This window comes from Gigantopelta aegis, chromosome 8 (genome assembly GCF_016097555.1).
Source record: "Gigantopelta aegis isolate Gae_Host chromosome 8, Gae_host_genome, whole genome shotgun sequence".
Classification (NCBI taxonomy): domain Eukaryota; kingdom Metazoa; phylum Mollusca; class Gastropoda; order Neomphalida; family Peltospiridae; genus Gigantopelta; species Gigantopelta aegis.
The window spans coordinates 55,962,620-55,979,137 of NC_054706.1; the positions used below are offsets into that span (position 1 = coordinate 55,962,620).

Genomic DNA, 16,518 nt, shown 5'->3' on the forward strand with positions numbered 1-16,518 from the left:
TGTAACAGATACATCATACAACTAAATACCAAAATTAAATGTATCTGCTTTAAAACTTCGCATCAATATCAACACGCAGTTTGTTGCATAGACGTACTTCATACATTTAGATAATGTACTTTTATTTCAGAAAGTAGGTATTTAAGTACACGAGTTTATTTATTTGTTTGTTTGTTGTTTGTTTTGTTGTATTTTCTTCGTGGTTTTTGGGTGTGGTGTTTTTTTTTTTGTTTTTTTTTTTTTTGGGGGGGGGTGGGATTTGTTTGACATTGTGTTTAAAACAACGAATGTGTAAATAAATAACTTTTTAATTTACAATAATATTTTCCTTTCATAAAGTAATTTTATATTATAGAGACATTGTTTTACCATGCACCTTTTGTTGCAACATATATACAGTATTATCAAGGTGCTCGAATGTTTGTGTTAGATTAGAATGTTGATTTTATTTCTCAGTCTCTTTGACACAGCACTGTGTACATAATGATTACCAACCCCCCACCCCCGTTATCTCAGTTCGTGGTGTAAGTCAGGATAGATAATGGAATGAGAGGTTGCCGGGCGCTGTTGCGCGGTTTTTAATCTATAGGGTAATTAAGGGTTCATATCCCAATACAGGCTTGTACTAGGAATGAGTGTTCGGCTAAGTTAGGAGGTGTGTAGCCACTATATCGACGTATCTTTTACTAGTATCTAGCATAGCACAGAACAGTACAGCATAGCATGGCATAGCGTAGCACAGCATAGCACAACACAGCACAGCACAGCACAGCACAGCATAGCATAGCATAGCATATACTACTATAGAGTAGAATGGCGTAGCATACCAAGGTGTAGCATTGCACACAGTAGCGTAGTATAGCGTAGCGTAGCATAGCGTTGCTTAGCATCTTGTAGCAGGGCATGACAATAGCTTAGCATCGCAAAGAATAGCATAGCGTAGCGTAACGTAGAATAGCATATAGCATATAAAGCGTAACATAGCGTAGCATAGCATATAAAGCGTAGCATAGCACAGCATAGAAAACATAGCGTAGCATAGCTGTTAATGACAATATAGCGGGTTTCTATTTCTAAATTACAAAATGTTTGACATCCAGTAGCCGATGATTCATAAACCAATGTGCCCAAGCGGTATCACTAAACAAAACATACTTTTAGGAGAAAGACCCATATTGCATTAAATAAATGAAATGAGAGTGTTTGCAAGACGATGTATGAGGTTCGGTTTTCTGCTGTTGCATATATCACAGGTACAATCATTGTTAATATTTAGTAATAAAACTATGTAAGAACTTCAAAGCACAAACCAGTACAGGTATATGTAGCTATTACCGGTAGTAACGATAGGAAGAATTGTGGTGTGATGACTAAATATTTTAGTTGACAAAAATACCAGACATTGCCACCTTTGTTCATACAACACGGCTTAACATCACAGTATTTAATCAGCTGGTAATATTCGAGATATCAGGACTTTGTCATTCTAGTTATGCCTTGTGTGTGTAAAAAGCTTTAGTCGTCCAGTAGCTGGAATGACCGTCGTGGTGTTTTGAGACGGATCAATATTATCGAACCGAACGAGTAAATATAGATACCCCCCCCCCCCACCCCCTTCCATTCAAGAGTGCAGTCACATTTGCACATGGCTGTCGTCTGAGGAAATGAGTAGGTGAACCCATGAAACAGGTTCTTCGATGTCGTAATTGTTGCTGCTGTTGATGTGATGATAATGGCCATGGTGATCATGTTGATGATTATAATGATGATGACGGTAATAATGATGATGATGATGATGACGATGATGATGATGTTTACGATGATGATGTCGATGATGGTGTTGACAACAGCGATGTGATGATGATGATGATGATGATGATGACGACGGCGATGTGGTGGTGTTGATGTTGATAATGAGGATGATGATGATGGTGGTGATGATGATGACGACGGCGATGTGGTGGTGGTGATGATGATGATGCTGATGATGATAAAGTATTAATAGTTACCTTTATTTATCATGGAATCGGACCCCTCGGGAAAGAGTGTTACATTCGTGTATCAGCCAATGCACGTCATGTATCACATGTTGTGGTATGCGCTGTCCTGTTTGTTGGGCAATGTGGTAAGCACCCTTGGGCTTGTGAGATTTGCGCTGATATTAACCGCCCTTGAACCTTAGATGTATTCACGAAAATAGTCATCTCGCCAATCGTGTTATTAATTTAATTTTTTACAACTTATATTCGTGCTGTGGTCGGGATGTAGCTCACTGGTAAAACTCTCACCTGAGGCGCGATGGTCAGCGAAAGATTCAACCTCTGTGTTGGAGCCAAGTGGTAAATCGCTCCCTTGATACGCGGTCGGTCTGGGATCTATCTCCGTCGGTAGGCCCATTGGGACATTTCTCGTTACAGCCAGTGTACCACGACTGGTATATCAAAGGCCGTGGTTTGTGCTTTCCTGTCTGTGGGATGATGCATATAAAAGATCCCTTGCTACTAATGAAAAACAAATGTAGCGGGTTTCCTCTCCAAGACTATACGTCAAAAATTAACAAATGTTTTACATCCAATAGCCGATGATTAATATATCAGTGTGCTCTAGTGGTGTCTTAAACAAAACAAACCTTTAACGTTCATCATCATAGGCATTATGTAGATAACCCATACAACTCGAATAACAGCATGCTCTATTTTCTTTACTTACAGGAACATGTTAGATATCACTGTTTGGCGGAGCTTGGTTGTGGGTTTGCTGATATACGTCATACAAGGTAAGTCATTTAAATGGACGATACTGAGTTTGTTAGATATCACTGTTTGGCGGAGCTTGGTTGTGGGTTTGCTGATATACGTCATACAAGGTAAGTCATTTAAATGGACGATACTGAGTTTGTTAGATATCACTGTTTGGCGGAGCTTGGTTGTGGGTTTGCTGATATACGTCATACAAGGTAAGTCATTTAAATGGACGATACTGAGTTTGTTAGACATCACTGTTTGGCGAAGCTTGGTTGTGGGTTTGCTGATATACGTCATACAAGGTAAGTCATTTAAATGGACGATACTGAGTTTGTTACATATCACTGTTTGGCGGAGCTTGGTTGTGGGTTTGCTGGTATACGTCATACAAGGTAAGACATTTAAATGGACGATCCCGAGTTTGTTAGATATCACTGTTTGGCGAAGCTTAGTTGTGGGTTTGCTGGTATACGTCATACAAGGTAAGTCATTTAAATGGACGATACTGAGTTTGTTAGATATCACTGTTTGGCGGAGCTTGGTTGTGGGTTTGCTGGTATCTGTCATACAAGGTAAGTCATTTAAATGGACGATCCCGAGTTTGTTAGATATCACTGTTTGGCGAAGCTTAGTTGTGGGTTTGCTGGTATACGTCATACAAGGTAAGTCATTTAAATGGACGATACTGAGTTTGTTACATATCACTGTTTGGCGGAGCTTGGTTGTGGGTTTGCTGGTATACGTCATACAAGGTAAGACATTTAAATGGACGATCCCGAGTTTGTTAGATATCACTGTTTGGCGAAGCTTAGTTGTGGGTTTGCTGGTATACGTCATACAAGGTAAGTCATTTAAATGGACGATACTGAGTTTGTTAGACATCACTGTTTGGCGGAGCTTGGTTGTGGGTTTGTTGGTATCTGTCATACAAGGTAAGTCATTTAAATGGACGATATTGAGTTTGTTAGAGATCACTGTTTGGCGGAGCTTGGTTGTGGGTTTGCTGGTATCTGTCATACAAGGTAAGTCATTTAAATGGACGATATTGAGTTTGTTACATATCACTGTTTGGCGGAGCTTGGTTGTGGGTTTGCTGGTATCTGTCATACAAGGTAAGTCATTTAAATGGACGATCCCGAGTTTGTTAGATATCACTGTTTGGCGGAGATTGTTTGTGGGTTTGCTGATGTACGTCATACAAGGTAAGTCATTTAAATGGACGATACTGAGTTTGTTAGATATCACTGTTTGGCGAAGCTTGGTTGTGGGTTTGCTGGTATACGTCATACAAGGTAAGTCATTTAAATGGACGATACTGAGTTTGTTAGATATCACTGTTTGGCGGAGCTTGGTTGTGGGTTTGCTGGTATCTGTCATACAAGGTAAGTCATTTAAATGGACGATACTGAGTTTGTTAGATATCACTGTTTGGCGGAGCTTGGTTGTAGGTTTGCTGGTATCTGTCATACAAGGTAAGTCATTTAAATGGACGATACTGAGTTTGTTAGACATCACTGTTTGGCGGAGCTTGGTTGTGTGTTTGCTGGTATCTGTCATACAAGGTAAGTCATTTAAATGGACGATATTGAGTTTGTTAGAGATCACTGTTTGGCGAAGCTTGGTTGTGGGTTTGCTGGTATCTGTCATACAAGGTAAGTCATTTAAATGGACGATCCCGAGTTTGTTAGATATCACTGTTTGGCGGAGATTGTTTGTGGGTTTGCTGATGTACGTCATACAAGGTAAGTCATTTAAATGGACGATACTGAGTTTGTTAGATATCACTGTTTGGCGAAGCTTGGTTGTGGGTTTGCTGGTATACGTCATACAAGGTAAGTCATTTAAATGGACGATACTGAGTTTGTTAGATATCACTGTTTGGCGGAGCTTGGTTGTGGGTTTGCTGGTATCTGTCATACAAGGTAAGTCATTTAAATGGACGATACTGAGTTTGTTAGATATCACTGTTTGGCGGAGCTTGGTTGTGGGTTTGCTGGTATACGTCATACAAGGTAAGTCATTTAAATGGACGATCCCGAGTTTGTTAGATATCACTGTTTGGCGAAGCTTAGTTGTGGGTTTACTGGTATACGTCATACAAGGTAAGTCATTTAAATGGACGATACTGAGTTTGTTAGATATCACTGTTTGGCGAAGCTTGGTTGTGGGTTTGCTGGTATCTGTCATACAAGGTAAGTCATTTAAATGGACGATCCCGAGTTTGTTAGATATCACTGTTTGGCGGAGCTTGGTTGTGGGTTTGCTGATATACGTCATACAAGGTAAGTCATTTAAATGGACGATCCCGAGTTTGTTAGATATCACTGTTTGGCGGAGCTTGGTTGTGGGTTTGCTGGTATCTGTCATACAAGGTAAGTCATTTAAATGGACGATACTGAGTTTGTTAGATATCACTGTTTGGCGGAGCTTAGTTGTGGGTTTACTGGTATACGTCATACAAGGTAAGTCATTTAAATGGACGATCCCGAGTTTGTTAGATATCACTGTTTGGCGGAGCTTGGTTGTGGGTTTACTGGTATACGTCATACAAGGTAAGTCATTTAAATGGACGATCCCGAGTTTGTTAGATATCACTGTTTGGCGGAGCTTGGTTGTGGGTTTGCTGGTATACGTCATACAAGGTAAGTCATTTAAATGGACGATCCCGAGTTTGTTAGATATCACTGTTTGGCGGAGCCTGGTTGTGGGTTTGCTGATATACGTCATACAAGGTAAGTCATTTAAATGGACGATACTGAGTTTGTTAGATATCACTGTTTGGCGGAGCTTGGTTGTGGGTTTGCTGGATATACGTCATACAAGGTAAGTCATTTAAATGGACGATCCCGAGTTTGTTAGATATCACTGTTTGGCGGAGCTTGGTTGTGGGTTTGCTGGTATACGTCATACAAGGTAAGTCATTTAAATGGACGATACTGAGTTTGTTAGATATCACTGTTTGGCGGAGCTTGGTTGTGGGTTTGCTGGTATACGTCATACAAGGTAAGTCATTTAAATGGACGATCCCGAGTTTGTTAGATATCACTGTTTGGCGAAGCTTAGTTGTGGGTTTACTGGTATACGTCATACAAGGTAAGTCATTTAAATGGACGATACTGAGTTTGTTAGATATCACTGTTTGGCGAAGCTTGGTTGTGGGTTTATTGATATACGTCATACAAGGTAAGACATTTAAATGGATGATCCCGAGTTTGTTAGATATCACTGTTTGGCGGAGCCTGGTTGTGGGTTTGCTGATATACGTCATACAAGGTAAGTCATTTAAATGGACGATACTGAGTTTGTTAGACATCACTGTTTGGCGAAACTTGGTTGTGGGTTTGCTGGTATCTGTCATACAAGGTAAGTCATTTAAATGGACGATCCCGAGTTTGTTAGATATCACTGTTTGGCGAAGATTGGTTGTGGGTTTGCTGATATACGTCATACAAGGTAAGTCATTTAAATGGACGATCCCGAGTTTGTTAGATATCACTGTTTGGCGGAGATTGTTTGTGGGTTTGCTGATATACGTCATACAAGGTAAGTCATTTAAATGGACGATCCCGAGTTTGTTTGATATCACTGTTTGGCGGAGATTGTTTGTGGGTTTGCTGATGTACGTCATACAAGGTAAGTCATTTAAATGGACGATACTGAGTTTGTTAGATATCACTGTTTGGCGGAGCTTGGTTGTGGGTTTGCTGATATACGTCATACAAGGTAAGTCATTTAAATGGACGATACTGAGTTTGTTAGATATCACTGTTTGGCGGAGCTTGGTTGTGGGTTTGCTGATATACGTCATACAAGGTAAGTCATTTAAATGGACGATCCCGAGTTTGTTAGATATCACTGTTTGGCGGAGCTTGGTTGTGGGTTTGCTGATATACGTCATACAAGGTAAGACATTTAAATTGACGATCCTGAGTGTGTTGCACTGTAAGATGTTTGCGTTTAATAACAACTTTTAACGACTACAATTATTAAATATATTTTCTGGTTTAGAATATCAGTGTCTGTATGTTCAATGTGTTTGTGGTCGACTTAATATTTGTAAGTAGCTCAAACTGGATTTTGGTTCCCAATAATAATTGATATACGTCATACAAGGTAAGTCATTTAAAATTAATTTCTTACGTATGAAAAAGACATATTAGGAAATAAAATGAAGTTAAGAACTAGTACAGAACAGTAGAACGATCAGAAAAAAATTCTCTTTTAGTTTGGTAACATGTTAACATTTAAATGCAACACACATAGTAATACACAAGAATCCCCTCTTCCTCAAACATATACCACTTAAAAGAAAAACCCGTCATAAAAATCAACCCGCACATTTCAAGTGTACACACGACACATTTTGCACTTTGTTAGCCATTGTTAGCTGAGACTAATTGCAAAAGTCATTTAAATGGACGATACTGAGTTTGTTTTGTTTGTTTCCGGTCTTACTATTCTATTTTGTTTATTTCATACAAAAAAACGAAATTCTCTTATCTTTTTCATTGATATGTCCAGCAAATTACCACACTGTTTGGCATCACGTGCCTGGAACCCTATTAATTAGACCGGAAAACACACCTATCCGCCATTAATCTTAATATTTTCGAAATAGAGAATACAATATGATTGGTATTTTGTTAAAACATTATAACTTTCAAGTCGTTACGGAGATTGTTTCAAAGGTGTCGTCAACAAGAGAAATGGCATATGAATGAATGAATGAATGAGTGAATGAATGAATGGACGATCCCGATGGATATCATGCGTGGCGGAGATTGTTTGTGGGTTTGGGTTTGAGTGAATGAATGAATGAATGAATGAATGAATTAATTAATTAATTAATTTATGTTTAACGACGCCCTAGCACGAAAGAAAATCGGTTTTATTTGTGTGTCGAGTTTGTTAGAAGAAAAAGGTATATGGACGAGACAATGTCAATAAAACACAGATATCATTGTCAAAACAGTGAATAGAATGGACGATAATGAATGAATGAATGAAAGTCTCTATCTCTATATCTGAGGATGCTTCAGTTTACCTGATAGATCGCATGGGTGGTATCAAGTAGCAGACTGTGATTTGTGTTTAACTGTTTGGCGGAGATTGTTGTTTTTTGAAGGTCTAAATCTTGGTAAACCTGTCGGCTACTGATGAGCTCAAACACTCGTCTAACGTTTACAATTGACTGTTAGAGCATCACTGAAAATGGCCTCGTCGAACTCAACAACTGGTTTACTCGAGGTTGTCTAATAAGTAGTGAACAGACCGTCGACATTATCCTCAAGAAGAAACTCGACTTTGGCCATGTGATGGGTGGGTATCGTGCACGATCACTGGAATAGTGGATCTCTTGGCTTTGTACTGTGTTATATGATAATGGACTGAATGAAGTCATTTAAGTCAGATCCATTAGTAGTACTAGTAAATTGTGACCATCTTGAAAAAACCCAGTATTATTAGAATGAATGAATGAATGGAATGTCGCATGGGTGGCTGACATTATGTTTGTCTTGGTAATAAGTCGGTCACAGTAACATAACATATCCAGGTGAACAGACCGTCGACATTTCCTGCAAATGGGAAGATTAGTCTGTACTGTGGATGGACCGGCATTAGTAGTACTGTGGACCATCTTGAAAAATGGCTGCGGTTATCTTGTAAAGGACCGGCAATGTGTGGTATGCCTAACATCATGTAAATTTTGTAATACGTGACCTAACAACATTTACACATAAATTTCACGCGTGCACGACTTTTCTATACTATACTGCTCTACAATACTGGCTACTGCGAATTTAGGTCTTGTGATAGTAGATTTAACCAAAGTATGTGTTATCAGCTATCATTCGACCAATCAAAATGCTGCTAAAATAATCAATTATAGATAAACAAGTGGAATAACATTCCTCGATGAAAGTTTTTCTAAAAGTTTTATATATATATATATATATATAATATCTTACATTTTCAGTGCAATCAAAGTATGTTATATTTTTTCACATCACATACTTTAAGAATGTGATAACTTTGCAAATTAGATGTAAATTAATCGAGGTTTCGGCACTAGGTTTATTGAAATTTAAGCAAACGTACCAGGGTGACACTCCAAAATTGACGTATGCATTCATAGTCATGAAATAAAAACATTTCAATAGCAATTTTACACTGAAAGCTGTCCAGCGTTCAGAAAGCAAAAAATGTTATGCACTAGTTTATTTTGATATATAAATCCAAAATGACGTCGTTCATTTCCATTCAAAAATACACCGCGCCACATATTCTTACGTCATTTGAATATCGCGTAATGGCTGACTGAAATTAAAGTTCGGTATACTGTTTACAAAAACAGTTTGTATTAAACTTGATATTATATGATAAAGAGATCATTACTCGCATAATACAATTTTTACTCCTAATATATGGTATTGACGATACCGAAAAACACTCTGGCTATAACTGTTCTCGATGAACGTTTACCTGGCTAATTATTCATAATGGTAGCAGGTTGTTTATATATACATGTAGTTAAGTTAAGTTTTCATAAGATAAAGTGCATATGGTCCACATTGATTCAGTTGATATATAATTCCTTTCCGTACTTTGTTTTCTTTCTTTTTAATAATGAGTAAGACGTTTGTACAAACAGGGGCGGATACAGGAAATATTTGAGGAGGGGGCTCAGAGAAAAGGGCACATGGACCAATTTGTGAAAAGGATAATCCGATGAAATTTTAAATAAAAAGCCAGAAAAAGAGGATCTTGGGTACACACACACACACACACACACACACACACACACACACACACACACACACACGTCTGGGTCCGCCTGACCAAAAAGTAGCATTTTACGAAATAATCCAACTTCAGTCGGCATAATATAAAGAGAATCTAGTGTCCTAAGGAGTGACAGTCCTCCTGTAAACAAAACATCTGACAGCGATTCGTGGAGTCAGTCATAACCTTATCAATACTCTTTTGACTCTAGTCGTGGTTAAGCCATTGGACATAAGGCTGGTAGGTACAGGGTTCGCAATCCCGGTACCGGCTCCTACCCAGAGCGAGTTTTAACGACTCAATGGGTAGGTGTAAAACCACTACACCATCTTCGTTTTCACTGACCACTAACCACTAAAAATTAACCCACTGTCCTGGACAGACAGCCCAGATAGCCGAGGTGTGTATCCAGGACAGCGTGCTTGAACCTTAATTGGATATAAGCACGAAAATCAGTTAGCCAAACCTATGCCGGAGCACGACGTCATTTTGCTGTTTTACAAGCTGCAGTATACCACTTCCACATATATGCGTCATGGCCATTGTTTACAGAGTTTAGCACCATTTATTTCAATGTGTTAATTAGTAGTCCCCTACCGGTACAACCAGAGGTGATATTACGTTTCGTCTCCTTTCTTCTGTCCGTATGTTTGTCTGTCTTTATGTCTTTATGTCTCTCTGTAAGGTCCATCTGTCCTACATATAGTTTTCCGGATGTTTGTTTCACAATGACTCGATATATTGAGCTGAAATTGTGTGAATAGCTTTATAATGTACTGTACTGTTACATATCAAGTTTGACTGTGTTAACGATTTTACCCTTTTTTACAAAGTTACAGTCCTTGAATATGGGAGATACAAAAAATTGTTTTTGGACCTTTTTTTTGCAGTGCCTCAAGATATTGAATTGAAACTCTGTATTTAGATTTATCATGTTCTGTTACAGATCAAGTTTGACTTCCATGGCAATACACCCGTTTTCACAGAGTTATGGCCCTTGAACATTTCTTTTCCGGATCTTTTGTTTGCAATGACTGAAGATACTGAGATAAAATTTTGCATATAGCTTTATCATGTACTGTTACAGATCGAGTATAACATTTTTCACAAAGTTATGGCCCATGAACTAAGGCGATAAGAAAGTTCGTTGGGCCCGTAGCAGTACTTTCAAAATGGTTGCTATGGTGTCTTTTAATGTACATGTATTACTATTTTCAGGAACCACACATTCGCTACATTTATATCACTGTGTCTGATGGTGTAAACAAAGTGAGTATTTTCTTCGTTAGTAAGCGATCTCTTCATCTGCTGAGACTTATTTATATCACTGTGTCTGATGGTGTAAACAAAGTGAGTATTTTCTTCGTTAGTAAGCGATCTCTTCATCTGCTGAGACTTATTTATATCACTGTGTCTGATGGTGTAAACAAAGTGAGTATTTTCTTCGTTAGTAAGCGATCTCTTCATCTGCTGAGACTTATTTATTTGACGTAATATCTCTCTAGTTTAGGGGCGGGACGTAGCCCAGTGGTAAAACGTTCGCTTGATGCGCGGTCGGTCTAGGGTCGATCCCTGTCGGTCTGCCCATTGGGCTATTTCTCGTTCCAGCCAGTGATCCACAACTGGTGTAACAAAGGCCGTGGTATGTATTATCCTGTCTGTGGGATGGTGCATATAAAAGATCCCTTGCTGCTAATCGAAAAGAGTAGCCCATGAAGTGCCGACAGCGGGTTTCCTATTTCAATATCTATATGGTCCTTAACCATATGTCTGACGCCATATAACCGTAATTAAAATGTGTTGAGGACGTCGTTAAATAAAACATTCCTACCTTCCTCTCTCTAGTTTAGGGGTGTCACGATACACCGATGCATCGATTATCACGATACTACTGCCTACGATACGATACATGATATCTTGCGTGTGTGTCGATTCATATTTTGTTCATGTATCGATTCCTATTTCAATTTCGTATCGATTCACCAACACCAATTCGTACTGAAATCTTATAGGCAAGTTATTTCCTTCAAGGAAAAACAGAGAATATATGTGCCTGCTTATGTCAAAAAGTCTAATCAAGTTAGGCGTTACACTCAACAAATGGCTAAAATTATATCTACATAGATCATTATACGAGCTTGTGTGTCATACTGATTTTACGAAACGAGTGTCAGGATATTGTATTACCCGAGCGAGTGAGACAGTTTTACACACTGTATGAACGGCGTAGCGCGTTAGCGCGAAGTCGTTCATACATAAGTGTATCCTTCAATTCTTATAATTCCAAATGCATTAATATTGTCATTATACAAAACTATATTAAAAACCCAATCGAATTCTATTCCACAATGATTTACAACTGTATTAATACACAAATAAGGGAATTCCCTTAGAAAGTTACCTTCTGTTTTTTTCCGTCAAATCTCCGATTCATTATAATGATTTACATAAGGTTTTATGAATTTTAATTAAAGTTAAATTAATGAATGTGAACACTGACTTGAAAGGGATAAAGTGGTTTCAGTGTTACAGGGTGTGTGGATTTCAGAGGAAGTTTGTGATTGTGGGATATTATTCTCGGAAAGAACAGGGGCCAAATTCATAAAAGGCATCTAACTTAATAGTTGGTTGCTAGATGTTAGCAAGCTCCTAAATGCTAGTTCATTGCTACAGAGTTGGTAGCTAAAACGTAATTCATAAAAGCATGTTAAACATGCTGCTCCATAGTTGCCTGATAAGCATATTGGCACACGTCCAATCTTTGACAACACCATATCAATTTCTTTACACACATGTCCATTTCAAGTGTAATGTTGGTAATTTTGTGATAGGATAATAGTTACATCTGTATTGAACATTCGATATGAGTTATGAGTTAAAGGGACACACCCTAGTTACGGCTAGTTGTTAACCATTACGGCGTTGTTTTTCGCTATTAAACCCATTTTTTCACAAATAAAATTGCACTTTACTTACCGTTTATTATTTAGAATATACATTTCCATTCACCTGAAGTGTTTTTTGGTAATCCTGGTTTTTGTAATACCACAAAATGCATTTTTCTTATTTTAGGTCTAATCTATTTTTAGACGGGATATTTCCCTTTCAATGCCACAGACGTTGGTATACCACGTGACCGTTATCATTTTGGTTCGGTTTGTTTTCTCGTGCACGGTTTGCGCAATCAACATCCGATTTGTTGTTGTTCATTTGTGAGATTTTTTTTCACAGTTCGTGAACATTTTCAGTAACAATAAAGTTCAGACAAGTAAGTGTCTCAATACAAAACGTTACAAACCCTTAAAACCAATAATTTTGCTAAGTCTTACGATATCTGGAGAGGGGATACAACCAGGACAGAACAGTTGGAACATGTCCAGGAGAGGTGAAAAGAACGCACCCCAAGTCTGTGAGCACTCTGTGAAATTTGTCGTGACGTAGGCATTGTTGTGTTCTACCGGTGACATCAGAATACTAACTTTCAAAATTATTTCAAGCAATTGGGACATGGGGATTCCCATGGTATTTATCGATATAAAACCTGCTTTTTCACTCCATTTGATAAAAACGTGATCTAAGTGTGTTACAGGTTTGTAGATTAACCAAATTATAATTTATTTTCGCTGGATGAAAATTTATTTTCGGCGCAAAAGTACGAGAAAGTTAAAGATACACTCGACGCACCCCAGAAAGATGTGTGCCAACTACACATCCGATAACAGGAGGGAACTGTCCTATTTGGAAAAACTCGTCCTTAAAGTTACAGTCTCTGGTTACCATATTATAACATCATGTACAAATATGAAATACAAGCTCAAATGCACTTTAAAAAAACTTGTTTGTGTTCGCTATAAACGGAGATCGTCAAAAGTACACGCTCGATTCGTCGCCTGTGCCTCCATTGCTCGGCAAAGCACAAGCGACAGCCTGTTGTCAATTTCAGTCAACATGTGCGTCTGCGGATTTGAAATTGTTTGGGTCATCTCAAAAAAATGAAATGAGAAAGTTTGCGCTGTACGAAGAACGTTCTGTTGAGGATAGGGTGCTAGTCTTTCGATAAAACCGATTTGATCTTGACAACGTGTTATCGACAATCGTACCTTCCTATTTCAGAATTAATATTTTATAAAGTGTTAGTAGAACTTTCAAAGTTTAGTCTGTATAACACATTGAGCATGTATATTTTTTATATAAAATATACTAAAGCAGACATTGGACGTTTTTACTTGTTAATTTTACGAGTGTTATAATCAACAAATTAAAATAAATATTCTTTCGTATGGAAAGTTTGTTTTATTTAACGACATCAATGTTAGAGCATATTGATTTATTAATCATCGGCTATTGGATGTCAAACATTTGGTAATTTTGACATAAAATCTTAGAGTATATGTAAAGGGGGAGGGTATTGGGGGTCGAAACACTTACCTGCCCAAGCTAAACAAAATTGAAATATATTTTTTGGGAGAGCATAACGCCATATAAACTTCGCTCAACAGTCTATAGCCCCCAATCCGCTAAAATCCCTGCACAAGCGCCTTGGAAACCCGCTATATTGTTTTTGCAAGGGACCGTTTATATGTACCATCCCACAAACAGGATATCACATACCATGGCCTTTTATATACCAGTCATGGCGCACTGGCTGGAACGAGCCCGCTGATGGGGATCGATCCTAGACCGACCGCGCAATTACCCCCCCCCCCCCCCCCCCCACCTTTTTAGGTCTAAGTGATGAATAGAAATAACAAATAGTCTTGATAAATGATAAGTAAATCGAATACACCAACCTCTTCCTCTCCCCCTAGAGCGTTACATAATTATTAACACTCCCTTACATGTAACGCGTATGCCAACCGATGGCCACTGTTAATATGTCAAGGCAAATCTCCCACCGACCCCTGGAAAGATATTGTACCATACCTCTGTGGATATAAATATTTTTTGGAGATATGAGACGACCCCTCAATCAAGACAGTTAAATTTGTTCAAAACCACGTGAGAAGCACAGCGCCTGCGCAAATCACGTAAAGTCCCAGTTCTACTGGCGTCCCGCTAAATGAAGAAAAACAAAGCTGACCATTGCGTTTGTAGTTGACCTAGATAATGTAGTTAAGCGAGCATTGCCAAACTATAGCGATGTGGTAGACCTTACATGTACCAAACAGAACTGGATCATCCAATCTAAATGGTTAAACAATAAAAAAATATTCCAGGGAATGCAGATTTAATTCTTTGAGAGTCGGCGTAATTTGGAAGTTTCACAAAGTCATCTATTTTCTGTGGTAGGGAAGTGGATAAACGGTGGATCGATCTGCAAGCTGTAGATTGTTATATCTGTAGAGGATCCAACAATGATATGACATGTCCCAGACGCATTGCAAAGCTATGAGGACTTGCTGGTAGGGCAGAAGGGCGCAGTTTCGTCTTGTTTCGTGTTCAATGTCCACGGCAACTATATCCGTAATACTGCACGACGTAACACAAACAAGTGATTTAGCAGCTTGCTAATGAGTTAGAGGTACTCCCGATCGACTCTACACTTAGCAAGCAACTTAGAAGCTTGCTACCATTAGAAGGGTTTTATGAATAACACTTAGCAACAAAATGGAGTTAGTAGCAAGCTTTTTTTAATTTGACCCCAGGTCGCGTAACTGTGCACGAAGGCGTATGTGTTTTCGTCCGTGTAAGTTGTCGATTTGGTGTTTTTGTCAAATGTGACAGAGCTGCGCTCATGTCTCTCTTTGTTGAGCATTCTATGCTATAACTTCTAATAGAAGCTTCGTTTTTCGTGGCCTGGCATATACATTATGTATCTCAGATCCAAACCGGAGTCGTTTAAAGCCTGAATTGTCACTGTCAGTCCCAGTGCAGACGATATTGGGATAAAAATAGAAATGATAGAATCCTCGGGGATTTCGTTGTTGACGTAATTGATAAAAAGTAGTTACGGTAATAACATTCTGTTTTTATTTGTTTACCGAAAAGTGCAGTTTTCGCGTTCATGGAAAAATTAAGTTTTTTTTTAGATCACGTGATAGCGTTTTAATCAATCCAGACGCCTATTATAAAACAGTAATTATAAAATGGAATTATTTAGAAATGACGTCATTTTGATACGCGTTTACACTGGAGAAGCCGCATTAAGTTATGACGTTGCTTCACAAAATTACGTCATTCGTTGTGCACGTGAAATCATTATGACACGTGGGTCATACTGGTTATATTTCCCTAAATATCTTGAACAATGTATATGTTCATGGTTATAATTATATTGTTAAGATTCAAGCACACTGTCCTGGGTTAACGTTGCAGATGCGTTACCCATTGGCTTACATTGCCTATGAGTGTTTGACAGTACTGGTTTTAACTACCATTAATTGATAATTTATTTGCAGAGGTGGATTCAAGCGCGGTCCTCCCATTCTAAATATATTCAAATGCTCCCCCCCCCCCCCCCCACCCCCACCCCACCCCACTTTTCATATTTTCATTGGATTGATCCATGTGTTTTATTCCCAGTCTTCTCCCCGCCCAATCATAAGCGTACGAGACGGGAGTGGGGGAAGGGGGCAACTGCGCCCCTAGTGCTGGAACAAAAACTCAAATTTGGGCAGAAATTAATCTGGGGCGTAGCCAGAGAGGAAACAAAAACGCCAAGGCAAACCCAGACCTGTAAAATAAATATCAGTGTCATGGGAAAAATAAAATAAATCTGGGGAAATTCCAGACGAGGCAAGCACCTCGTCTGCCTCATTCTGGCTACGCCATTGATGATACAGATATTATGGCAAAATGTGATAACCTGAGACCTTCTTGCCTTGTCTTTTCATCATTCTACCATTAAAATTAGTTGTAATCCATGTAGAAATGCGTAGTGGTTCGTTTGCATCCCTATATAGCTAATATGAATAAATGTAGTTATCCAGATTCGGGCAATTTCGTTTAACTCGGGCAAAAGCCACACCTGCCTGCACCCCCCCCCCCCCCC

General features: G+C 38.7%; 1 protein-coding gene across 1 annotated transcript in view; it reads left to right on the top strand.

Moving 5' to 3' along the window:
* Positions 1–5,489: 5,489 nt before the first annotated feature.
* LOC121379736 (cadherin-23-like) overlaps positions 5,490–16,518 on the top strand; it is a 48,887-nt gene continuing 37,858 nt past the window's right edge. Inside the window, exons 1-4 of the mRNA XM_041508384.1 lie at positions 5,490–5,567; positions 7,943–8,063; positions 10,474–10,478; positions 10,746–10,958. Of these exons, the coding sequence (XP_041364318.1) occupies positions 5,490–5,567; positions 7,943–8,063; positions 10,474–10,478; positions 10,746–10,958 (417 nt within the window). The remainder of the gene's footprint in view (positions 5,568–7,942; positions 8,064–10,473; positions 10,479–10,745; positions 10,959–16,518) is intronic.